Source organism: Sapajus apella, unplaced genomic scaffold, assembly GCF_009761245.1.
Source record: "Sapajus apella isolate SASKATOON/1434 unplaced genomic scaffold, GSC_monkey_1.0 scaffold153, whole genome shotgun sequence".
Classification (NCBI taxonomy): domain Eukaryota; kingdom Metazoa; phylum Chordata; class Mammalia; order Primates; family Cebidae; genus Sapajus; species Sapajus apella.
Window position 1 is genome coordinate 2,352,831 of NW_022437093.1, and position 24,677 is coordinate 2,377,507.

The following is a 24,677-nucleotide window of genomic DNA, read 5'->3' on the forward strand; positions in this document are numbered from 1 at the left end:
TGGGCATTTGATGGAGCTGTCCCTTGGGTGACAGGAGGGATCTGTTGAACTCCAAGGAAGGCACTCCACTTGGGGTGGGAGTAATTAGAGTCAGTTTCATGATGAGGCTGGTTCTGTGCATGAAGCAGAATAAGAAGATGCCAAAAAGGCAAGTGAAGTTCAAGTGCACTGTGAGACCAGACACCCCACACCTTTTGTTAAAACACTGTCCTGACACCTGACCCTGGCTGTGCCCATCCCACAAAGAACAGCTAATCCTAAACGAGCTTCCAGCACGAACAGAGCTCTTGGTCCTGGAGCTTGTAAAAGCCTGCAAACTGCCTCAAGAAGGCTTTAGACAAATGGCGAGGCAGCATCATGCTGACTGTCTTCTGGGTTATGTTTCAGCGGCCCTGACTGCCAGGGCACAGGAGCGTTTATATGAGCGCAATAGTGCTCCTTTCCCCAGTCCATCCCCAGCCTGAGCCTACAGTCCTTAGCATTTGCATTGGCCTCCTTGTTAAATTCCTTGGAGGTAGTGAAGGAGGAAGAAGCCTCTTTTGCCTATCTTATCTGGAAGGCATAACAAGTCAACTCATCAACACCTTTTAATTCATCAGGGTGCATTATTTTATCAGGTAACCAACTTGCATCCACTTTTCAGCTTTCTTGGGCGGGTGTCCAGCCATATTCCACTCTTAGCATCCACTTAGACACTCTTTGTTCTGGTATTTAATGTGTAGTTTCTTGTCTTCTCTCACTTATTTAAAATGTTGTTAGTAAAGTGACACCTTCTGCCAAGTCAAACCTGTCACTCCCGACACAGAAACAGCTCCCTGTAAGCCCTCAGCAGCGAGAATTAATTTGATGAGAACTATGAACACCTTAAGTATCACTTGCCTTCTTGGAAAGTATATTCTTTGTGTAAGCAAATTGTCTTCAAATGCTTTCCTTTCAGAGCAATTTCAAAAAGGTTGCCGCTTTAAATGTTGCATTTTTATAGACAGTATATATAGTGCATATATATACACACACACATATGTTTTGGCACAGAACTTCTGATCATGTTTTATGTGAAAGCATTGAATAGTTTTAGCAAACATATTTTAGGCAACTCTGAAACACAAAATAACTTAGTGAACATGTCCTTATTTTACACATTACATTTAGTTTTCTCTTCAGAAAATAAGAGTGGTAAAATCCGCTTCTTTCCCGGTCTTTATTTTATTTTTGTTTTTTGAGACAGGGTCTCTCTCTGTTGCCCAGGTGGGAGTGCAGTGGTGCAATCACAGCCCCCTGCAGCCTCAAACTGCTGGGCTCAGGTGATCCTCCCAGCTCAGGCCCCCAAGGAGCTGGGACTACAGAAGAGCTCCACCACACCTGAGTAATTTTTGTAGAGATGGGAGTTCACCACGTTGCCCAGGCTGTTCCCAATTTCCTGGGCTCAAGCAATTCACCTGCCTCAGCCTTCCAAAGTGTTGGGATTATAGGCATTAGCCACCACACCTGGTCTCCTGGAGTTTATTTTAAACGAACTTGTTATTTATTTATTTTTTTGAGACTCAGTCTCGCTCTGTTGCCCAGGCTGGAGTGCAATGGCACGCTCTCGGCTCACCGCAACCTCCACCTCCCGGGTTCAAGCAATTCTCCTGCCTCAGCCTCCCAAGTAGCTGGGATTACAGGTGTGCACCACCATGCCCGGCTAATTGTTGTATTTTTAAGTAGAGACGGGGTTTCACCATGTTGGTCAGGCTGGTCTCGAACCCCTGACCTCGTGATCTGCCCGCCTCAGCCTCCCAAAGTGCTGGGATTACAGGCATGAGTCACCACGCCTGGCCATGAACTTGTTATTCTGGAACAGTTTTAGATTTACAGAAAACTTGCGAAATTAGTACAGAAAGTATATCCCACATCCAGTTCCCTTGTTGCGAACATCTTACATGATCACGGTACATCTGCTGCAGCATAATACATATTTTAAACTTTCTCAAAGCCAGGCTGCCCTGCCTCGAAATAGAATGTCATTTTTCACTGGCACAATTCATAGGAGGCATATGTTGTGATTCTAACTTGGATTCCACCAAGAGAGTTTAAAAACTGAAATTCCAAGGGGCCTTGTGGAAAGAGTGACAAGGGGGAAATATGGCTCATGGGAGCTGCGGCTGTGGACCTGCTCCGGCAACCCGCGGGCTGAAGATGAAGCGCCTCTGCCATCTGGGAAGCGGATGTGATCCGCCCTCATGGGCTGTTGTGAGCATCACTTGAGACCTCTGTGGTGGTGAAGGCCTGTTGCCAACGGTAGAGTACTACAGAAATGTCCCAATTAGCATTCTGAGGTAGTTCCCTTATAAGTAGGGTGGCACTTACTACCACCCAAATCAGGACAATTGAAAGAGAAAGCAGCACTATTTATTTTTTTATTTTTGAGAAGGAGTTAGCCGGGCCTGGTGGCTCATGCCTGTCATCCCTGTACTTTGGGAGGCTGAGGTGGGCAGATCACGAGGTCGGGAGTTTAAGACCAGCCTGGCAAACACGGTGAATCCCTGTCTCTACTAATAATACAAAAATTAACCAGGTGTGGTGGCACGTGTCTGTATGCCTATAGTCCCAGCTACTTGGAAGGCTGAGGCAGGAGAATTGCTTGAACCCGGGAGTCTGAGATTACGGTGAGCCGAGATCACACCACTGCACTCCAGCCTGGGTGACAGAGCGAGACTCTGTCTTAAAAAAAAAAAAAAAAAAAGGAAGAGAGGAGTCTCATTCTGTTGCCCAGGCTGGAGTGCAGTGGCGTGATCTCGACTCACCGAAACCTCCGCCTCCCAGGTTCAAGCGATTCTCCTGCCCAAGTAGCTAGCATTATAGGTGCCCGCCAACATGCCCAGCTCATTTTTGTATTTTTAGTAGAGACGGGGTTTCACCATGTTGGCCAAGCTGGTCTCCAACTCCTGATCTTGTGATCTGCCTGCCTCCGCCTCCCAAAGTTCTGGGATTACAAGCGTGAGCCATCACAACCAGCTGAAAGCAGCACTATTAGTGATGACACAGAACGGATGCGCTGGGATAGGCTGGGACACCCACACCCCAGTCCTGGGCACCTGATGAAGGAACTCTTGGTCTCTTTGTCAGGAAAAGAGGCAAAATGTGGCCCTCAATCCCAGTCTCCCTCAGCAGCACCAACTGCCAGGGGGCAGCTGGGAGAAAGTGGTTTCAACAGGCTAACCTTTGGAGTTGAGGTCTTGGGGGCTACAACCCCTCACTTAACACATCCTGAGCACCAGGGTGGGGAAGAGACAGGGAGGCAGTGTTGAGGGAAGGAGACGGGGAAGGGATGGGAAACAGCAGAGAAAGAAAAAGATGGAGCGGGGAGAGAAGGAGAGGAAAATCAGGAGAGGGAAACTGGGATAGCAGGTGGAAAAATGGAATGGAGGGGGACACACTGAGTAAGGGACTGAGAAGAGTTTATTTATTATTATGATTTGACATGGGGGTCTCATTCTGTCACCCAGGCTGGAGTACAGTGGTGGGATCATGGCTCACTGCAACCTCCACCTCCTGGGCTCAAGCGATCCTCCTTCCTCAGCCTCTTGAGTAGCTAAGCCTATAGGCGCATACCACCATGCCCAGCTAATTTTTAAAATTATGATCTGTAGAGATGGGGGTCTCACTATGTTGCCCAGGCTGGTCTGGAACTCCTGGGCTCACGAGATCCTCCTGCCACAGCCTCCTAAAGTGCTAGAATTATAGGCATGAGCCACTGTGCCTGACCTCTAAGAAGGATTCAAAGGAGAAAACAGATCTCCCAGCTTGGAGCCTCTCAGTTGCTCTCCCTGGGGAGCTGAATCTGGCAGCACTGGCTGGAGCTGTCAGGAAGCACATTTCCATCTTTCTATCACCACATGATGGCTGACCTAAGGCAGGGAGGCTGGGCTCGGCTGCATTCCCCCTCTCCCTCTCGCCTCCCCACCCCGAGCTTCTCAGACGCCTCTGAACAGTCCCTGCTCCTGAAGAGTGTGCCCATGTCTTCCTTCACCTCCCCTCACTTTCCTAATTCCCAGATTCCTCATAATCCAACACCTTCCCTGATTCCACAGATAGAAATCTGAAACAAGCCCCCCAACCAGTCCTGGGACTTCTCCAAGCTGGGACAGCCACTCCCTATGAGAGAAAGCCGGTCATCCCAGCTTCCCACACTCAGGGGTCCTCCTGGCAACCCCACCCACTCCAGAGATCTTCCCGAACAGACATATCTAGCAGAGGTCACTTCCCACCTTGGAACTCCATGGCTTCCATCCACTACCCATACCCTGGGCTGCAACGTGTTTTCTTATTTTTAGCATTAAAAGAGAAAAGTAGGCTGCCATTTTGCTTCCTTGGAAATGGGCATGGAGGCAGGGACTGAGCCCATCTTGCCCTCTGGCCGCACTGTGGGCTGTTCTGTGGGCACTCACTGCCAGCAACACCCGTGGAAAGAAGGGCTCCTTGCAGTACAACCTGGAACCCTTGAACCAACCTAGCGCTCCAGCAGTGGGTGAAGGCCAGCACGGAGAGACAGAGGAGGGCTGTGTGCTCTGTGGGGTCCCCAACCATGTGGTCTGACAGTGAAATGAAACACATTTCATTTGGAAAGAGAGAAGAAGAGGCCGAGGCAGTTTGGCCAAAAGATGGTATTATAGAATATTTAGAAGTTAATGCAGTTTATTAATGTGGCTACAGTAAGTATCCCAGGGCTAACCAACTCTTGCTCAAGAGAGGCCAGGCAGGCCTGATCTAAGGAAGAGATAAAAAGCAATGTTTAAAGTCACATATTTTACATGCTGACCAATACCACTGATTTATAAGCTAATAGGTGTGTCTAAAGCCTCAAAAAGTACCCTGTATTTGAGAGACTGACAAGCCCCTGCCATCTTTGTTTGTACATTCACTCATGTGGCTAACTCAAGGTAAATTTCATTTATTTATTTTTTTTAGACAGGGTCTTGCTCTGTTGCTCATGCTGGAGTGTAGCTGTATAATCACAGCTTACTACAACCTTGAACTCCTGGCTTCAAGTGACTCCCCTGCCTCAGCATCCCGAGTAGCTAGGACTATAGACGTGAAACACAACACCCGGCTAATTTTTAATTTATTTTTTTAGAGACGGAGTCTTGCTGTGTTGCCCAGGCCGGTCTCAAACTCCTGGCCTCAAGGGGTCCTCCTGCCTGAGCCCTCCAAAGTTCTGGGATTACAGGTGTGAGCCACTGTGACTGCCCATAATCTCACTGCTTGAGTTATCTTGGTCCACTGAAATTAATGAGGCTTCACTCTACTGATAGTCTAAGACAACAATGTATTTAAAACTTCTTTACAATTCTGGATGTAAACTGTTCCTGGCAGCCCTTGGCTTGCAGTGATCCTAAGCCTGCTGTGCATGGCTGTCCACTAACCTTTCAGGCCAGTGTCCGTGTCACCCTCTTGGTCTTGGTCCTCCAACCCGTACGTCCCAGCGTGATCTTCCATCACATCGAACTCCTGGCGGGGCTCAGCCATCCTGGTTCAAGGCTCACCTGGGGAAAGAGAGGAGGATAAGTTCTGAGGAGTGCTGGGGGGCCGAGTGGGGCTGTAGAGAGAGAGGAAGCCCTCCTCCCAGTTCCTGACAGGCAGATCTCAGCCTCCCTGCCACCCCCTCCAACAGCTGGATGCTCATCCTCATCCTGTGCTCCATATTCCTGCCCAGGTGTTATTTACATCTATCTGCATGCTTAATTTACTAACACCACATCAGTTCAGGTTCAAAACCACCAGGTGAGGGCCAGGCGTGGTGGCTCATGCCTGTGATCCCAGCACTTTGGGAGGCCAAGGCGGGTGGATCACCTGAGGTCAGGAGTTTGAGACCAGCCTGGCCGGGCGTGTGGTGGGCACCTGTAATCCCAGCTTCTTGGGAGGCTGAGGCAGGAGAATTGCTTGAACCTGGGAGGCGGTGGTTGCAGTGAGCTGAGATAGCACCACTGCACTCCAGCCTGGGTGACAGAGTGAGACTGTCTCAAAACAACAGCAAAAACAAACAAACCCACCAGCTGAGGCAGGTGAGGTGGGCCTGACTGGTTATTCCCAGCTCTTTCCACTTCATTAAAAAAACCAGTGCTGTTGCCTAGCAGTTTGCTCTTTCTCTTTAGCAGTGAGGGTAGGACTGAACAGGAGAGGGGTGGCACTGTCAGGGGATGCCTGGTGAGGAAAATGAGGCATGGAGGTGTGAAGGGATGGTTCAATCAGCTGGCAACTGGCAGCAAAACCAACGCTGGACCGATTGGGGGTGTGCTGACTCCTCCAGCTCCGAGCTCGCTGGTTTCCCTGGAGTCAGACTGTGGTCCCCACTCATTGTGCTGGCACCCACCAGGTCCCCCAGGTGCGCGTTCCAAGGGTGGCTCTCCTGGTGGGCTGAGAAGCACCGCACAGGGCCTGGTAGGGGCACAAGGCTACGGATCTGAAGGCAACATGCACCCTTTCCCCCAAAAGCCCCAGCAGGGAGATGCGGCTTCAGCTCTGTAGAGGTAGCTAGAAACCACCACTCACTCACACTTTGTCCTCATCTTTATTGTGAATTATTATTATCATTTTAAAAATAACTCGTAACTGAATTTCTGAATTTTTTTTTTTTTTTTGAGACAGAGTTTCGCTTTTTTGCCCCTGGTCTAGTCCAGTGGCGTGATCTCTGCTGAATGCAGCCCAGGTAAGCCATCCAGTCGGGTTGTCTCATTCAACCTGCAGGTAAAGCTTTGTGAACACGAAGAAGTGTAATGAGCACAGTGGTTTTGTTCTTTGGATTGGATCGATTCCTTTCAATGACCAAGTTTCTCCTCTTGGGACATGGTGGACAGAGGTGTGACAGTACAAGTAAAAATCGGATGTGCTGGCTTTTCTTACGCATTCGCATATTCTCATATTCATAGCTCATGGCTATAGGAGACCCCAATTTTTTTTTCTGCCCCTGTGAATAATCCAGGATAAATACTTTGTGGCTTTTTTGCGGGGAGGAGGCATAGGGTCTCATTATGTTGCCCAGGCTGGTCTCAAACTCCTGGGCTAAAGTGATCCTCCCATTTCCGCCTCCCAAAGTGTTGGGATTACAGGCATAAGCTGCCACCATGCCTGACTCTATCCATATTTTGAGTAAAACAATGCTTTGCTATTTATTGATGAGAAAAGTAAGACAATCTTATTATAGAAAATGTATTTATACAGAGCAAGATGGGAAGAGAAAATTATCCCTCTGCCCAGAAACGATTACTGCTGACATCCTGCCATACCAGACTCTGACAATCACAGATTCAGCTTTTGGAATTTTGGTCCATCATAAGTGACGTGAGACTCCAGGGCAGGCAGCACAAGCCATCTGGCTGAAGAATAAATTTGAACCCTTCTTCCCCTATGGGGGCTGTGCGGGAGTGAGGCACTTAGCAGGGAATGAGCCCAATCCTCCCAGCTGCCTGCCCCTTCCCAACATGGCTGTGCTGTTCTCAGACCTCCTGGGGCACACAGTGACTCTGATGAAGAGGCAAAAATGCGACTGCGTTGTGAAAAATGGCCTTGAAGCAAAAGAGAACATTTTGATCACATTTGAAAAGGAAGATACTTTGTGGTACCAGGGCTTGACTTCTAACGAACGTATAACAGGAAAGATCAGACACTTGTACAAACAGGTCTGTTTTCACGAATCCATGGATTTACAAAGGGTTGGGAATGTATGTCAAGGATCTGTGATATTTCCTTCTAGCCTTTTATTCTATGCATTAAAAAATATAGTTGCAATTATGCTACTTGCTTTTTTCACAAAAGATTTAGCATAAGCATTTGTTGGTCACTGAAAGCCTTTGTAAACATCAGGGGCAGTAACTGGCAAATGTTCCTTCCTACACATGTACCATCTTTTCCTAACCATTCCCTGATGGTTAGCACTGAAATGGCCTCAGTTATTCCAGTATTACAAATAATGTTGCACTAAATATCTTTTTGAAAAGCTTTGTCCACAAAATTTTTTTTGAGACAGAGTTTCACTCTTGTCACCCAGTCTGGAGTGCAGTGGCACAATCTTAGCTCATTGCAACCTCCGCCTCCTGGGTTCAAGTGATTCTCCTGCTTCAGCCTCCTGAGTAGCCAGGATTACAGGTGCCAGCCACTACGTCTGGCTAATTTTTGCAGTTTTAGTAGAGACGGGTTTTTACCATGTTGGCCAGGCTGGTCTTGAACTCCTGACCTCAGGTGATCTGCCTGCCTCTGCCTCCCAGAGTTTAGGGATTACAGGCCTGAGCCACCATGCCTGGCCAGCCTCATTCATAGAATTTTGATAAGCATCACCAATTGCTTATCGGGCTTGTTCCGGGTGGTATGGCTGTAGACACCAATGGCTTTTCAGATGCGGGGCAAGTGCGTATGAAGTGTGAGTCTTGTCAACACTGCATTAATCATACATCTAAATAAATGCCAAAAAATGTTTGTGCTTATAGATGAAAAATGATGTTTTACTAATGTAAACTATGAACTTGGGTGATAATGATATGTTAATGAGGATTCATCAGTCGTAACAAGTGTAACACTTAGATGCAGGATGTTGGCAGTGAGGGAGGCTGTGCATGGGGGCCAGGGAACATAGGGCAAATCTCTGTACCTTCCACTGTTTCGCTGTGAACCTAAAAGTGCTCTAAAAAAGTCGACTAAATAAAAAAATATATCCTAGTGTTGTTTAAATACGTGATTTTTTTCTTTTTTTCAAGGTGGAGTCTAGCTCTGTTGCCCAGGCTGGTCTGCAATGGTATAATCTCAGCTCACTGTGACCTCTGCCTCCCGGGCTCAAGTGATTCTCCTGCCTCAGCCTGCTGAGTAGCTGGGACTACAGGCATGCGTGTGCCACCAAGCCCGATTAATTTTTGTATTTTTAGTAGAGATGAGGTTTCACCATGTTGGCCAGGCTGGTCTCGATCTCCTGATCTTGTGATCCACCTGCCTCAGCCTCCCAAAGTGCTGGGATCACAGGCATGAGCCACTGTGCCTGGCCCCTCCCCCTCATTCTTTTTGCTTCTTTGTTCAGGTCTCAGTGCTCATTCTAATGACTTGCGTGGGCTCTTAATTTACGCGTAACAGTAACCCTGGATCATATTTGTGGCAACTATCTTCTCCAGTTGGTTGCCTTTTGTTTTGGTTTCTGATGCTTTTTGATGGGCAGGCTTTATTTTTTATAAAGTCAAATCTGTTTTCCTTTGTGATTTATTCCATTGCTCTATGGTATATAACGATTAGCCATTTTCTTCTATGGTTTTAGTGGTCTAATTATTTATATTTGATTTATTAATTCATCTGGAATATTTTTAGGTTTAAGACTGAGTGAGGCTGAAAACTTACCCCCCAAAATATAACAGCTAAAGTCCATGGACCAAGACCTATTCGTAGACCAACCTGCCCTCTTCCCCAGGTGAATGCACCATGTACTCTGTCCCATTTATCCGTCCTGATTTAAGCTCTGGGTCTCAAGTCTTATTCTCCAGGTGGGCTCAGATATCATCTTCTTTTTCAAAATTATTTGACCTTCTCATAAGTTTTGTCTTCCAGATGTACTTTATAATTTTTTTTTTTCCTGCATATTCTCAAAGTTCCATTGGGATTTCGGCTGGAATTGCATTATATGCCAAAACTATAAAAATTACTCTCTTCATGATATTTAGTTTTCCCACCCAAGAGCACAGTATGTTTTCCCATTGTTTTCTGGTTTCTGAATCTCTCAGTTGGGGGTGGAATGTAGCCTGGCACCTTTCTTGTTATGGCCATGTCTCCCTGGGCTTTATGTTGCTTTTTTGAATGGGTCTCTCCCTCTCAACACGCAGATGATTAATTAACTAGGGCTCTGGGGCTCACAGCAGAAATGTGGCTGGGGTGCCAATCATGGCTGGGGCGCCAGTGCTGGAGCTGGCACAGTGGTAGTGGTTCCATTGGAGGTTTCCAGGGAATGAACAGGAGAGCCACTTCCCAGGCCTTTTTTGATTAGACAGATGTGATCCCCTGTGGAAAACTTCCTGCTCCATGAACTTGTGAAAAGAAGCTGCTAGAGCTCAAGATGAGTTTCACATGATGAGCCCATCCGCCCTGGTCTCTGTGTTTGAGGTCAGTTGTCCCCGATGCGATGGTTGCCTATATTTTAAATCTGTGGGTTCTGGAGGGAGCAGCTGCCTTTGGAGAGAGCCTCTGAAGGAGTCTGAGAAGTGTGAGAAGCCGGGGCCCGCATGCTGGACAGCTCACTATGCTGTGTTCATCACCAAGTCCCAAAGCCCCCTGAGGTGCCCTGAAAAGACAGGCTGGTGGTGAAGAAAGTTCTCTTCCTTTGGTCACTGAGTCCTGCCAGCCCGAGCCCACTGCCCAGGCACTGTGCCCTCATCAGCTCATTCCTTTGCATAAAATCAGAGCAGGTCAAAGGTGCCATTTGGACAGTCAGGCTCGACCCAGACCTGATCATGAGTACTAACTCTAAGTAGACCTTGACGACCTAAAACATGTCTCAACCGTTTTCAATGGGCAAATTAGGCATATGTTAAAATGGAAGGAGGCCGGGCGCAGTGGCTCATACCTGTTATCCCAGCACTTTGGAAGGCCAAGGCAGGCAGATCGCCTGAGGTCGGGAGCTTGAGACCAGCCTGGTCAACATGGTGAAACCCCGTCTCTACTAAAAATACAAAAATTAGTTGGGTGTGGTGGCATGCACCTGTAATCCCAGCTACTTGGCAGGCTGAGGCTGGAGAATTGAACCCGGGAGGCAGGGGTTGCAGTGAGCTGAGATTGCGCCACTGCACTCCAGCCTGAGCAATAGAGTGAGACGTGAGACTCCTCTCAAAAATGAAAAAAGAAAAAAGAAAAAAAAAAAAAGCAAGGAGTGTTTGTGCAATGTGAGCCATTCTCCCCTCTACCTTATATTGGATTATCAGGGGTGGCTCCCAGTACGCTCGTCTTAGGTCCCATGTGGGGCGGAGTTGCTCGTGCTGTGGCTGCCAACACCCCTTCTCTGCACATCAACACATCACCAAGTCTGTGGTGATGGGATAAACCACTGGATACGCTGGCTGCTCCCCACGCACCTGTAGGTGGGTGAGGTGGCTGGCTTGGACTTTGTCCACAGCAAGGGCAGCACCACAGAGGTGCCCTAGGTGAATCTGGCAGCAGCAGGTGGGGCCGACTGGATGGGTAGGGAATGGCCATCAGCAGGGAGGTGACTGCAGTGGTCCAAGCATGCAGTGAAAAGGCAGAGGAGATGAAAAGGAATGAACAGAGCTTAGAAGTATATTTGAGAAAACACTAGACTGGGCTTCGAAATTGGGTTGAGGTCAGGGAGAGGGATTAGAATCTAGTATTAGGCCACACGTGGCTTGGATGGCTGGGCAACAGGGGGCGGGGGTCACAGTCAAAGGGAACACCCTCGGGGGAAGGCAGCTGGACAAGGGTGGGATCTGTTTTTGGAAGAGCCGCTGCTTCAGAGAGGAGTCCTGCCCTCTCTTTCCCCTGACTGCATTTTACTAACTGGTGACTCATGTGACTTAATGAGCTCCAGGAAATGTGTTCTACTATGCCCCTTGGCTTCCATTATAATTTAAAATTGATTCATTTTTATATTATATTGTTTATTTTACTTCATATTATTTATTTATTTGGAGACAAGGTCTTGCTCTGTCACCCAGGCTGAGGTGCAGTGGTGTAATCACAGCTCACTGCAGCCTCAACTTCCTGGATCAGGTGATCCTCCTGCCTCAGCCTCCTGAGTGGCTGGGATCACAGGTGTGCACCACCATGCCTGGCTAACTTTCTGTATTTTTTGTAGAGATGGTGTCTCACTGTGTTGCCCAGGCTGGTCATGAACTCCAGGGCTCAAGCGATCTGCCTGCCTTGGCCTCCCAAAGTGCTAAGATCACAGATGTGAGTCACGGCACCCAGTCTAAATTTTTATTTTTTATGAACCGTTATTTTTAATGGGGTTTTCAATGGAGAGGTACTCAACTTTAGCTTCAGGTCAAGGTCAGCATATTGTTTCTGTAAAGGGCCAGACAGTAAATATTGAAGGCTCTGCGGGCCATGCAGTCTCTGTTGTAACTGCTCAATGTGGTTGTATCGGGAAAGCAGCCATCGAAGACAAATGAATGAGCATGACTGTGTTCTGATAAAACGTTATTTATAGATATGGGAATTTAAATTTCACATAACTTTCATGTGTCATGAAACATCATTCTTATTTTATTTTTCAACCATTTAAAAATGTGAAAACCATTCTTAACTCAAGGACAGTTTCGGCCCATGGGCCAGAGTTTTCAGACTCCTTCTTTAGGCTTCTCCAGTATTTCTTCAATTGAAAAAATAAAAAAGAAGAAACCTGCAAATCAGTCTTAGCAAGAATCATTGTATGTTCTGGTCACCTCTTATATTCTGTGTGGAGTTCTGCTTTTCTTTTCTTTTCTTTTTTTTTTTTTTTTTTAGCAGAGACAGGGTTTCACCATGTTGGCCAGGCTGGTCTCGAACTCCTGACCTCAGATGATCCACCTGCCTCAGCCTCCCAAAGTGCTGAGAGTGCGTGAGCTACCATGCCCGGCCAAGTTCTGCTTTTCATGTTGAGTTTTCCTCAGCTGTTTCTAGAGGTTTCCATAGGTTCCAAGTCAGAAGCAGGAGAATCAAGGGTCATTCCCAGGACTTGAGGCAATGCCCCACTGTTCTGGGGGCTAGGGATGGTCATCTAGGGTGTTTCACAGCTGGGCTGCCTCATTCAGCTCCACGGAGCAGATGACAGGGCAATGGGTCTCACTGTCCTGGTTTCTAATAAAGATCCCTCCTCCTCTTCTGCCTCCCCCTCCACAACCCCTGCAGGACTACAGAGAGTCAGATACACCAACAAAAGGCTGATGAGTTACAGGGGCTGATGCAGAAATCAACTCATCCTTAAAATACAGGCTACTATTTAGTATGCAAAATAAACTGTGTGCCTCTCAAGGGTCAATATTTTCCTTTGGGGAAAAACAGTGCAATGCATGGGAAGAATCTCTAAGCAGGGAAGCTCAGCCTCCACCCTGATCCCGGGACAGCAAACACTCCTAGGTTTATGGACCTTCTAATTAGACTCGGCTGCAAGAGTCGCAGCACCGCATTGGCTGGCCTAGGTCGGCTGCCCCATGCTAATGCTTTGGAAACTACCTGCCATGCTAAGACAGACAAGCCTATTTTCAGGAGCAGCCTTGAGGCTCTACTTGACACAGGCAGAAAAGAGGACCCAGAAAGATGTCCCTGGAGAGCAAAATGAAGTCACTCTTCTTAGCCTTACAACAAACACTGAGTGTGAGAATGCCAGCTTTGCCAGGTAGGACTTCCTGGATCACACAGTGCCATAACCCCAGGGCCTGGCAACAGGTGGCGCGCACCGGCACCTGCCAGAGAAGGGGCGCCTCACAGGCGTCTCCGTGACCCTTCATGGCAATCCTTGAGGTAGGTGTCATCGTCATCCTCATCATCACTGTAGACATGATGATTCCCAGGAGTCTGGGAAGTTACCTGCCCCAGGTCACACAGCCAGTACGAGGCACACAGAAATGGAAAGTGACACTCTGCTGCCCCTCGCTGCCTGCTCCTCCACTCTGGACCATAAAACATCCCCCGCTTTCTACTTGAGATGTCAGGTACAGGTCTGGGGTATGGAAAAAGCAGTGGCCAGGTCTCGGACTCAGCAGCTGGGTGACCAGGCTGCTCCTCTCAACCTTCAGGTTCTTTGCCCCCTGAGCCATTTGGTGACCCTGGGACTCCCTTCTTATGCTAACATTGTATTCTATGTGGGTCCATAGGCTGAGTAGCTGGGACCACAGGTGTGCGCCACCATGCCTGGCTAATTTTTTGTGTTTTTTTTTACAGAGATGGGGTTTCACTATGTTACCCAGGCCAGTCATGAACTCCAGGGCTCAAGCAATCCACCTGCTTTGGCCTTCCGAAGTGCTGGGATCACAGGCGTGAGCCACAGTACCTGGTCTAAATTTTTATTTTTTATGAACCTTTATTTTGTATGGGTTTTTCAATGGAAAGGTAGTCTATTCTAGCCTGTGTCTTCTAACTCAGGAGCCTGGGGCGGGGTGGTGGTCGGTGACAGGACAGTAGGAGGTCTCCAGCCCAGGCCAGGTCCTAGCCAAAGACCTGCCTCCTTCCTTCCCCGCGCCTCTCTGACCCCTGTTGCCCACCTCCTCCAGAGCCAAGAGCAGGATGATTTCTCGGGAAGAACTGGACAAAGGTTATCTAAATCAACAATCAACGGACAAATGGTGCAGCTGTGCCTCTTGGCCTGGGACTCCCATGCAAAGACAGTGAATTGAAAACACATAAACAAGCATGGCCCTGAGGTGGCTACGCAGCCTGGACCAGACGTGTCATCACCCACAGACCCCTGTAATCTAAGCGAGACGTACAGACAGGAAAATAAACACACCAAGGCTGTTTTCCTCAGACCGCTTGTTTTCTTACTTTTCTAAATCCATCAGTCTCCCTCCCTCCCTCCCTCCCTCTCTCTTTCTTCCTTTCTCCTTTCCTCTCTCCTGTTTTCCCAGGCAGTGACTTTGAGGCAGTGGGGTGAGAGGTAAGGAACACATTTTAGGGGAGGCGCTAAAGTTGAGTTAAACCTGGACACTAAAATGGGACATTTTTTTAGGGACCCTTGGAAAGGTATTGCCTCCCTGTGGTTTTGTAGCTAAATTGAGGCCCTGGGATGGGAAGAGACTGGCTGAGTCACTCTTGGTGCCTTCTTCAGAATCACACCCTCCCAGCCCAATTCATGCCTTGGAGGGAGACATGGAGTCTGGAGGGTGGGACAGATGAAGACAGGAAAAGCATCTGCAGGGTTAAGAGGGAGAGATGGGAACAAAGATGACAGTGCGGAGTCAAGGACGACAACGCCGGAGGGTGATGGGGTGAGGCAGGGGAGGGATGAACCACGGAATCACATCAGGACTCTAATCACTGCTGCCGCTACCCACAGGGTTTTCTCTTTTCAAACAATTGTTTTTTATTGACCTAAAATTCATGCAACACACGATGAATGATTTAAAATGAATGCTTCAGCGGCATTCAGTACATTCATGATGTTATGCAGCTATCCCCTCGATCTGGTTCCAAATGTCCTCACCACCCAGGCAGCGACTTAGCCCAAAAGAAAGGCTGGACCTTGCGGGCAGTTGCTCCCTCTTCTCCCCTCTACCAGCCCCCAGCTGCTCATCGACTTTCTGTCACTATGCGTGTATCTCTTCTGGATATTTCATATAAGAGAAGTCACACAGCACATGGCCTTTGGTGACCGACTTCTTTCACTGTGAATCCACATGTTGGCAAGGCTCAATGCTTCATTTCTTGGGTAAGGAGGGGGATAGTCCACATAGGTCTATCCATTCACCCATTGATGGACACCACAATCTTTTAATAAATGAAACGTGGGGAGCTGGGTGGCTCATGCCTGTAATCCCAGCACTTTGGGAGGGTGAGGCAGGCAGATCACTTGAGGCCAGGAGTTTGAGACCAGCCTGGCCAACATTGTGAAATCCCATCTCTACTAAAAACACAAAAATTAGCTGGGCTTGGTGGCAGGTGCCTGTAATCCCAGCTACTCTGGAGGCTGAGGCATGAGAATCGCTTGAACCCAGGAGGCAGAGGTTGCAGTGAGCCTAGATGCTGCCACTGCACTCCAGCCTGGGCAACAGGGTGAGACTCTGTCTCGAAAAATAAAAATAAAAAAATTAAAAGTGTGAGAACTACACAATATGGACCTTTTAATTGTGACTTTTCTGACAACAATGGAGTTGGGTGGAGGGAGAAGGGTGTGTGTGCAGGAAGGGGAGTGTGTGGCTGAGGAAGGGGCCTGGTAGGGGCCCGGACAACCTTTACCTTCCTCCTCATTTTGCCCAGGCTGGACCTCCAAGAACTGGCAGGCCCTCAGGGACAGGGATGTGCAGCTGAGACCATGGGTCTCTTTTGCTCCCAAAGAATAGGGTCTTCCCAGCAGAGTTCACCCCTTCTGTGCAGCCTACCTGAAGGGACTGCTTTGGCTATCCCCTGAGGCACTGGAGGGTGGACAAGAAACCCCAGGCACCTTGTCCACCTCTGAGGTGACCCGGGGATGTCACTGGGGAATGCCGCTTGCTGTTTGGAACATGTCTGCCATTTTCCTGGGCACCTACCTGTGACAGAGCATCCAGGCTCACTGTAACTGTGAAGGGCAGGATGGAGACCCTGGGGGCTGGGGTAAAGGACCTGAGGGGTGGCAACTTGCCAAGGCCACCGAGGCCCCAGAGATCCAACTCCCCCCAACACACAGCCCTGCCCTCAAGGTAGGATTCCTGACAGCTTTGCCCCTCTGCTCCCCACGTCGTCTCCTCCTCCCCAACCAAATCTCTACTTACAAAATCCAATTGGCTGCTCCCCTGGGAGAACTTCCCTGGGAACCTTAAAGCCCCAGCTTTTGCTCCTAGGCTGTCTGGCAGGTGTGTGTGTTTCTCACGATCCTGGGCTGTTTCTTCCTTGGAGGAGGCGAGGACCAGTCCCTTCCTCCACCTGCCACCATCTTTCCCGTTCCTTCTAACGTTCTTACTCAAGGAAGTACAGTTTGGTAATGATAACTCAGGTTCTAGAAAGCTCCTTAGGTCAGGGTGGGGGACCAGTCAACAACCCTTGGCAGTTTTGGATTATTAATAACAGGTTTATTTCAGCCCTGAGGACGAATCACTCACAGGGGCTTCACAGAGAAGACCTCTGTAATACTTACAACCACCCCGTGAGAAGGAATGGCTGCTCCCACTTTCCAGATGAGGAAACTGAAGCTCAGAGAGGCTCTGAAACCTCTTTAGGGTCACACAGCTAGTAAGCAGAGAGCCGGGCTTGAATTCCGATATTTTGATGCTAAAACCCATCTCTATGCTACTGTATCAAACAGGTGCCTTCCCAACAGATCATCCCCTTTGGGAAAGGGGAGTTGACCGTCATGACCCAGGCCCTGCTGGAGTCAGAGTCCAGAGGCTCAGGGGAAGTCCAAGTCCGGCTGGTTTCCTGCACTGCGGGCGCACCAGGCTGGGACCCCGAACGAGCTTCCAGTCTAAATCCGACCGGCGAGGGCGGCCCGGCGAGTGTCGGTGTCTCAGGCCGCGCTGCGCCCTCGCTAGGGGGCGGCCGAGGAAGGTCCCGGGCCCCGCCGCCGCTGTGCACCCAGAGCCCGCGGTGACTCAGCGGAATCGCCCCGTCCCGCGGTTCTGGTCTGGGGAAAGCGTGGTCCCCCTTACCCTAACGGTTAAAAACCCAGACTGGCATCAGGTGCAGGGATGGCTGCACAGCCTTGTGAATATACTGAAAACACTTTAAAAGAGTGACTTACGGCACACGAATTATATCTCAATAAAGCTATCGTTAAAAACAAAAATCCCCTAGCTGGATCTCTCACAGGTAACTGAAGGCCAAGCAGAGATAAACCTAGATAGAATCCAAAAATAATCTTAACATACAGTTCACCCTCCAAGGTCATTCTGGCGTCTGCACCCTGTCTTTCCTTTTCTCTGGTCTCTTGTTCAGTACCACCAGGAATTTTCCAGCACATTTAGGCGGAAAGCAGGATTTCTCATGATAGGAACCATGTTTGAAGCGTTTCCAGTTACTGCCTCATTTAATTCACACAACAGACTATTATGCCGACATAATACAGCTGGGGAAACTGAGGCACAGGCAGGTTGAGTAAGTGGCCCAAGGTTACACAGTAAGTCTGTAATGGAGTCAGGCTTCAAAACCCAGACACCCTGGCACCAGCAGCAGACCTTCAGGTCAAGCGATAACTGAGATTAATTCAAGCAGTGACTGGTAACCCCTTCAGAATATAAGGACCAGGGCCCAGCTGAACGAAAGCTCTTGTTTCCTGGGAGAACTTTCTGCTTATTGACAGTTTGTTCGAGAATGCTTACAGTCCAACTGTTTTGCTTTAAGGTATAAAGATAAGTGATATGGCAGGCATCCTAGTTCTGGGCCTAGGTGAAGCCCACCGTCTCTAGGAAAACCCTCTACTCCAGGAGCAAGGGAGCGTTTGCAACTAAAGGAAAAGAGAACCCAGGAGGGCTGGACGTGGTGGCTCATGCCTGTAATCCCAGCACTTTGGGAGGCCAAGGTGGGTGGATCACTTCAGGCCAGGAGTTTGAGACCAGCCTAACCAATGTGGAGAAACCCCGTCTCTACTAAAAGTACAAAAATTATCCAGGTGTGTTGGTAAGCACCTGTAATCCCAGCTACTCAGAGGCGGAGGCAGGAGAATTGTTTGAATCTGGAAGGCAGAAGTTGCAGTGAGCTGAGATCACACCACTGCACTCCAGCCTGGTCGACAGAGTGAGACTTTTGTCTCAAAAAAAAAATAATAACAACAAAAAAACCCCTAGTAATTAAATGGTTAACTACGGTTAGTCCTAGGGAATGGGAGTGGGGGAAGGGGGAGATCCATTTTTTGCTTATTCTATGCTATTTTGATTTATTTCAGTGAGTATAGATAATTTGAAATTTAAAAGAAAAAGAGTATTTTTTAGAAGTGAGGTGATTTTGAGAGAATGTGGAGGGGTTAAGGGGAAAGTTGAGGAAAATGGAAGTGGAAAGTTGGAGCTTAGATGAGAACCTCTGCCTAAGTTGGCTAGAGGTCATCAATCAAACCTACTACAGATGAAGCAACAGCAGGCTGGGTGTGATGGCTCATGCCTGCAATACCAGCACATTGGGAGGCCAAGGTGGGCAAATCATCTGAGGTCAGGAGTTCAAGACCACACCCTGACCAACATGTTGAAACCCTGTCTCTACTAAAGATACAAAAATTAGCTGGGTGTGGTGGTGGGCACCTGCAGTCCCAGCTACTGGGGAGACTGAGGCAGGAGAATCGCTTAAGCCCAGGAGGTGGAGGTTGCAGTGAGCCGAGATTGTGCCACTGTACTCGAGTCTGGGTGACAGAATGAGACTCTATCTAAAAAAAAAAAAGAAAAAGAAAGAGCTGAGAAGCCTTAATAAACAGCCTTGTGAGGCTGGATCTTGGTGTCTCGGATGCTAAAGACACTCTTCTGTGACAGTTGGTCCCCAACTTTGAGCTTCTAAGAAGGAGCTGTGTCTCCTTTTGTGCCCCCTTCTCTCTCCTGCCCACCACAAGAGGTGCCAGCATGCAGGCAGCCAGTGGGAGGTGCTCGGTAAGACTGGCCCCGAGGAGCTCTGAAGTGTGAGCTCGTGGTCACATCACACCACAGAATGTTCTGGAACCAAATTGCACTACTACTAATGAAAGACCCAAATTTCAAGCAGAACTGCGAAATTAAAGAGAGAGAAGATAAGGAGCGTACAGAAAGGAAAGACTCATGCTGGCGAGAAGAAACTGAAATAATTCTGGGCCTCAATCCAAAGAGAATAATCACCGATTGTATAAGGGCATGGATGAAGGCCGCGTTTTGGGAGGTGCTGCTGCTTTGTGCACACGGATGGCTGTGGCTGATGTCAGTTGGCTAATGCCCACCGTCATGAGAAAACTCCCAGATCGTGTCTGAGAGGACAATTTGGTTCTGACCAAAGGTTTCTGGGTTTGTTGTTGTTGTTTGTTTTAACTAAAAGCTTCTCTCCTCCGTTTAACTACTGGAAGAGCCAATAGTGCTTCTAAAATCTGTCATACTTGGATGGACTTTGTTTTTAGAACTATAGTGTTCTAAAAACTACCTCATTTATGATACCTTTTTTTTTTTTAGGCAGAGTCTTGCTCTGTTCCCCAGGCTGGAGTGCAGTGGTGCAATCTCAGCTCACTGCAACCTGTGCCTCTTGGGTTCAAGTGATTCTCCTGCCTCAGCCTCCTGAGTAGCTGGGACCATAGGCGACCGCCACCACGCCCGGCTAATTTTTGTATTTGTAGTAAAGACAGGGTTTCACCATGGTGGCCAGGCTGATCTCGAACTCCTGACCTCAACTGATCTGCCTGCCTCGGCCTCCCGAAGTGCTGGGATTACAGGTGTGAGCCACTGCGCCTGGTCTGATACTTTTTCTGATCGGGCAACAGCCTTCAGTAAAGATGGCAGTGGTTGTGAGCGACAAACTGATGGTGCTCCTGTCCCTCTCTGTGTGCAAAAATGTCCCTGGTCACCACTTCAATCTACCTGAAATGAATCCCCTGAACCCAGAGCCCCAAGTAGATGAGACTGAGTTTCCTCTGATGTCAGAGCCAAAATAAAAACCAGAGCAGAAAAACTGCCTGTTTTGGGCAAACCATCTTATTCTTTAAAGGAGTAGTAGTGATTATAAAAGTGATTCATGGCCTTTATTTAAAAGCCAGATACAAATTATAAAAGGAAAAAGCAAAGGAATGGCCCTAACATCTTAGGGCACGTCCTCCAGACACCTCTCCTATGCACACACGGCATTTGCCCTGCGGGGCACCACACTACACCAGTCGTTCTGCAGCGTACTGTATCCCCTTAACAATGTGCTGGTATTAACAAGCTTTGACTTTCTTTTTTTTTTTGAAACGGAGTCTCCCTCTGTCACCCATGCCAGAGTACGGTGGCGCAATCTCGGCTCACTGCAACCCCTTCCGCCTCCCGGGTTCTAGTGATTCTCCTGCCTCAGCCCTCCTGAATAGCTGGCATTACAGGCATGCGCTACCACACCTGGCTGATTTTTGAATTTTTAGTAGAGATGGGGTTTCACCATGCTGGCCAGGCTGTTTCTCAAACTCCTGATCTCAAGTGATCCACCTGCCTCTGCCTCCCAAAGTGCTAGGATTACAGGCGTGAGCCACTGCGCTCAGCTAGTAAGCCTTAACTTTTGGTTGACTTCCAATAGGTATAACTTCTAGCATTGCTGTTGAGAGGGGGTCCCTACCTTCCAGCTGTAACAGGCAGCAAATGGTCCACAAACCAACTCAACATTACCCTTAAATATGCTAGAGAGGGGAGGGACTGGCTTTGACATCATCCCCTCCTTTTTTGCCATGTATACTCTTCCCTTAATAACAGGAGTAAATATTTCTCTAGCCAGGCACTATTACACATTTATCTTGTTTAATCCTCACATCCACATAGGTGTAAGGGACTGTTATTAGCTGATTACCCCCATTTTACGCCTGATGTGCAGCTGCCGGGCCGAGGAAGGACATCCGTGGCATTGAATCTGCAGTCCCAGCCTTCAGGGGCACTGGGTGGCTTTGGAGACCTCCACCAACCAACCACGAAGCCCCACTTGAGCCCTACCTAATGTGGGAGGAGCCACTCCAACGGAACCTTTGGGGGTACACAGGCCCTCTCTGCTCCATTTTACAGCTGGGAAAACTAAGGCCCAGAGAGGCTGAGGAACCTCAAGTGGACCCAGAGAGAGTAGGGACAGAGTCTTGTGAGAGGTGATTTGCTGGAGAGTTCCGCTTTAGAGTGGGAAGTCTAAAAGCGGGAGGGCTGGTGGGGCTGTCACAGCAGTGTCACGGCCGCTCTCTGAGGATAAATGGACCTCCTTACAGTCAGGCTGTTGCCTCAGTAGCACCTCTGGGTGCTACAAGGCCTCTCAGAGGCACCCTTGGGCCACTGGCCAAAGAGCACTGTGGGCTCTTGGAAGCACCTGCTCCTCCATCGGCGGCTACCTGGACTGATGAACGGCTCTTAGGTTGCCGTTTCTGAAGGTACCCTGCGAACAATGCACTGCCTCAGCCTCACAGCAGGGGCTGGGGTGGCCGGCTCCACCCTGCACTTCCACCCGGGCCCAAAGCTGAGCTGGGAAGACCCCCTGCTTGGCTTCTCCTTGGACCTAGAGCTCACCCATGAAGCCAGGCCTCAGGATGTGGAGTATCTATCCCCAGCAGGTGCACAAGAGGCCACTCGCCCCCAACCCCTCTCCTGGAAGGCACCATGTCCAGCCTTGTGAGTGGATGAGTGCCTGGACTCCCTGGGCCCCTGGGTTTGGAGGTGGAGGCTTTGGCTTCACGTCTTCCTGAGGGACACCTGTTCTTGGCTCGGTTCTCTCTGTGGATCTGGGTGGGAAAGGAACCTGGACAGGAGTCAGAAACCCTGGGCTTGGTAAGGGGTCCACTGGCTAGCTGGTGAGGCTGGGCCAGTCACTTGCCCTCTCTGAACTGCAGATTCTTCATTTGAAACATGGTGATGAGGACACTCCTGTCTTACTGGGTGGCTGTGTTACTGGAAAAAATGCATGGGAAAGGTGACATTTTAACAAGCAGGGATGTTCTGGACTGATGTGAGGTGCTAAAGTCATGACATGGGAGTGGAGAGAGACTCCTGAAGATGGAGGATAGGGGGCTGGACCTGAGGGAGAACAGCAGGAGCCAGTAGAAGAGCCTTTGTCCCAACCTCTGCCCTGATGGAGATGGGGTGACAGCAGGAAGAGGTGAGGGGCAGCTCTGAGCCAGCCTTGGAGAGGAGGGAAACAGAGGGCAACTTCCGGGAAGGTCTCGGAAGTGGCGGAGCGAAGGTAAACTTCAAAATGAGAACCAGAGCCTGTTCCTCATTCCTTCCAGCACTGGTACCCACAATGTGACAGGCAAGCACAGGGAAGACGAGGAAGGTGATCCGGGGGACAGAGGGCCTGGCACTTTCTGCACCGAAGTCTCAGCTTTCGGGAAACGTGCCCAGGAGCAGTGGGGTAGGTGGGAGTTTGAAAGCCCACAGAAAATGGCCAGACATGGGCTCTTTTTGCTGTGATATTTCAGTCGATGGGGACAACAAGGAAGAAAGGGAGGGAGAAGAAGATTAGGAAGAAAACGTAATAGTTTTTAAGATGTTTTCACTTCTAATTTTTGAGTCTGAGGGCACACTCTGAAAGGCACAGGGGAGAGGAGGATGGTAATTCTGCTGGAAATCAGCAGTTGTCCACCAGTAACAAATGACCTGAGCTCAGCCCTGTCTTGGAGGGACAGAAGATAAACTTTGTCTGCGGAACACATGTAAGAAGTGCCACACTGCTGGGCACAGTGGCTCACGCCTGTAATCCCAGCACTGTGGGAGGCTGAGATGGGCAGATCACGTGAGGCCAGAGATTCAAGACCAACTTGGCCAACAAGGCAAAACACCAACTCTACTAAAAATACAAAAAAATTAGCTGGGCGTGGTGGCACACACCTGTAATCACAGCTACTCAGGAAGCTGAGGGACAAGAATCACTTGAGCCTGGGAGGTGGAGGTTGCAGTGAGCCGAGATGGTGCCACTGCACTCCAGCCTGGGCAACAGAGCAAGATTCTGTCTCAAAAAAAGAGAAGTGCTACAGCAGGGCAAGCATACCCATCTCGAAATTCTCTCTTTGACAGAGAGACAAAGTGTCCCCAGACACTTCTGCATGGTGGCATCGGGGCCAGAGATAAGCACAGAGCAGGGCAGGGTGTCAGACCAGGCTGCCTGGAGTCCACTCCAAATCCTTGACTTAGGAGCTGTGCGACTTTGGGTAAGTCACTCAGCCTCCCAGAGCCTTTGTATTATCTGTAAAATGTGGGGATTAGGTGAGTTAATGCATGCCAAGTGTTCAGAGCCGTCGTTGGCTGTCCATGAACCCTACTTGCTTACCATCATTAAAACCTTGTCATTCGTTCATTTCGCCAAGCCTTTCTGTCTCCTGTTTGTATTTTCAAACTAAACAGCTTTTCAGGGCAAAGGGCCCACCCCATTCTGGACCCTGGTATTGGGAGGGCTTTGCCTAGATTTGCATTATAATAATGGCCCAGCCCCCATCTGAGTTTGAGAGGTGCCTAGACCTAGTTCCAGATTCGGAGTCCATGGGGGGAAGCAATGCTGGGAAGCAAAAGAAAGACTGTGGAAGGCTCTAAAGGCTCTTGTTTGACAGTACCCATGACACGTGGTGCCCCTTGGCCCTCTTGATGCAGTCTCTGGCCAGGCAGGGCAGATGGCAGACCCTGTGAGATCATCCCCAGGTCCCGTGACACCCTGGGGACAGAGCCAAAACCGTGTCCTGGTGCACCCTGTGTGAAGCCAACTGCTTTGTAAGGAGGAAGAAACATACACGCTGGTCTAGAGAGGTCCACGCATCATCAAGTGAAAACAGTAGTTACAGAAATGTGCATGTACAGGATTTTTATAAATAAGAAAATAATATATATGGGTAGTTTAAAAAAAAAACACCCTAGAGCATATATGCCCAACAAGAGCTTTCTCTGAGAAGAAAAATACAATTAGGGAGATTTTCTCTTATTAGTGTCTACATTTTTCTCTCATTATACTGTTTTGTAGACATGGATTATGTTTACAATCAGATAAAAAGCAATAAATATGTTCCCATTTTGACAAAACAAAATGCCCATGTAACAGAGTCACATTCCACTGAGGATCTGTTCCCTTGGTGCCCTGTGGGTCTAGCTCAATTTAAATGGACACATCAGAATTTGGATGGACAAAGCCAGAAGCACACACCTAGGTTCTGGGCTCCAAGAACATGATTTCACAAAAAGCAGCCCCTCTCAATGCCAAATGTCCATTATCCAACAGAACGGCCAGAGAACAGCCTGGACATTTATGTCCAGAAACAGAAATCAGTCACATACCTGGAGGGAAGGAGGGAAGGAGGAAAGGAAGGGAGGGAGGGAAGGAGGGAAGGAGGGAGGGTGGGAAGGAAGGGAGGAAGGGAGGGAGGGAGAGAGGAAGGGAGAGAGGGAGGGAGGGAGAGAGGGAGGGAGGGAGAGAGG

At 49.0% G+C, this 24,677-nt stretch overlaps 1 protein-coding gene across 11 annotated transcripts in view; it reads right to left on the reverse strand.

Moving 5' to 3' along the window:
* The window catches only part of MAPT (microtubule associated protein tau), a 128,443-nt gene that overhangs the window by 59,316 nt on the left and 44,450 nt on the right, over positions 1 to 24,677 (reverse strand). For all 11 annotated transcript variants that reach the window (XM_032265996.1, XM_032265995.1, XM_032265989.1 and 8 more), the window contains exon 2: positions 5,403 to 5,522. In XM_032265996.1, coding sequence (XP_032121887.1) covers positions 5,403 to 5,505 — 103 coding nt within the window. In that variant the 5' untranslated portion in view covers positions 5,506 to 5,522. The remainder of the gene's footprint in view (positions 1 to 5,402; positions 5,523 to 24,677) is intronic.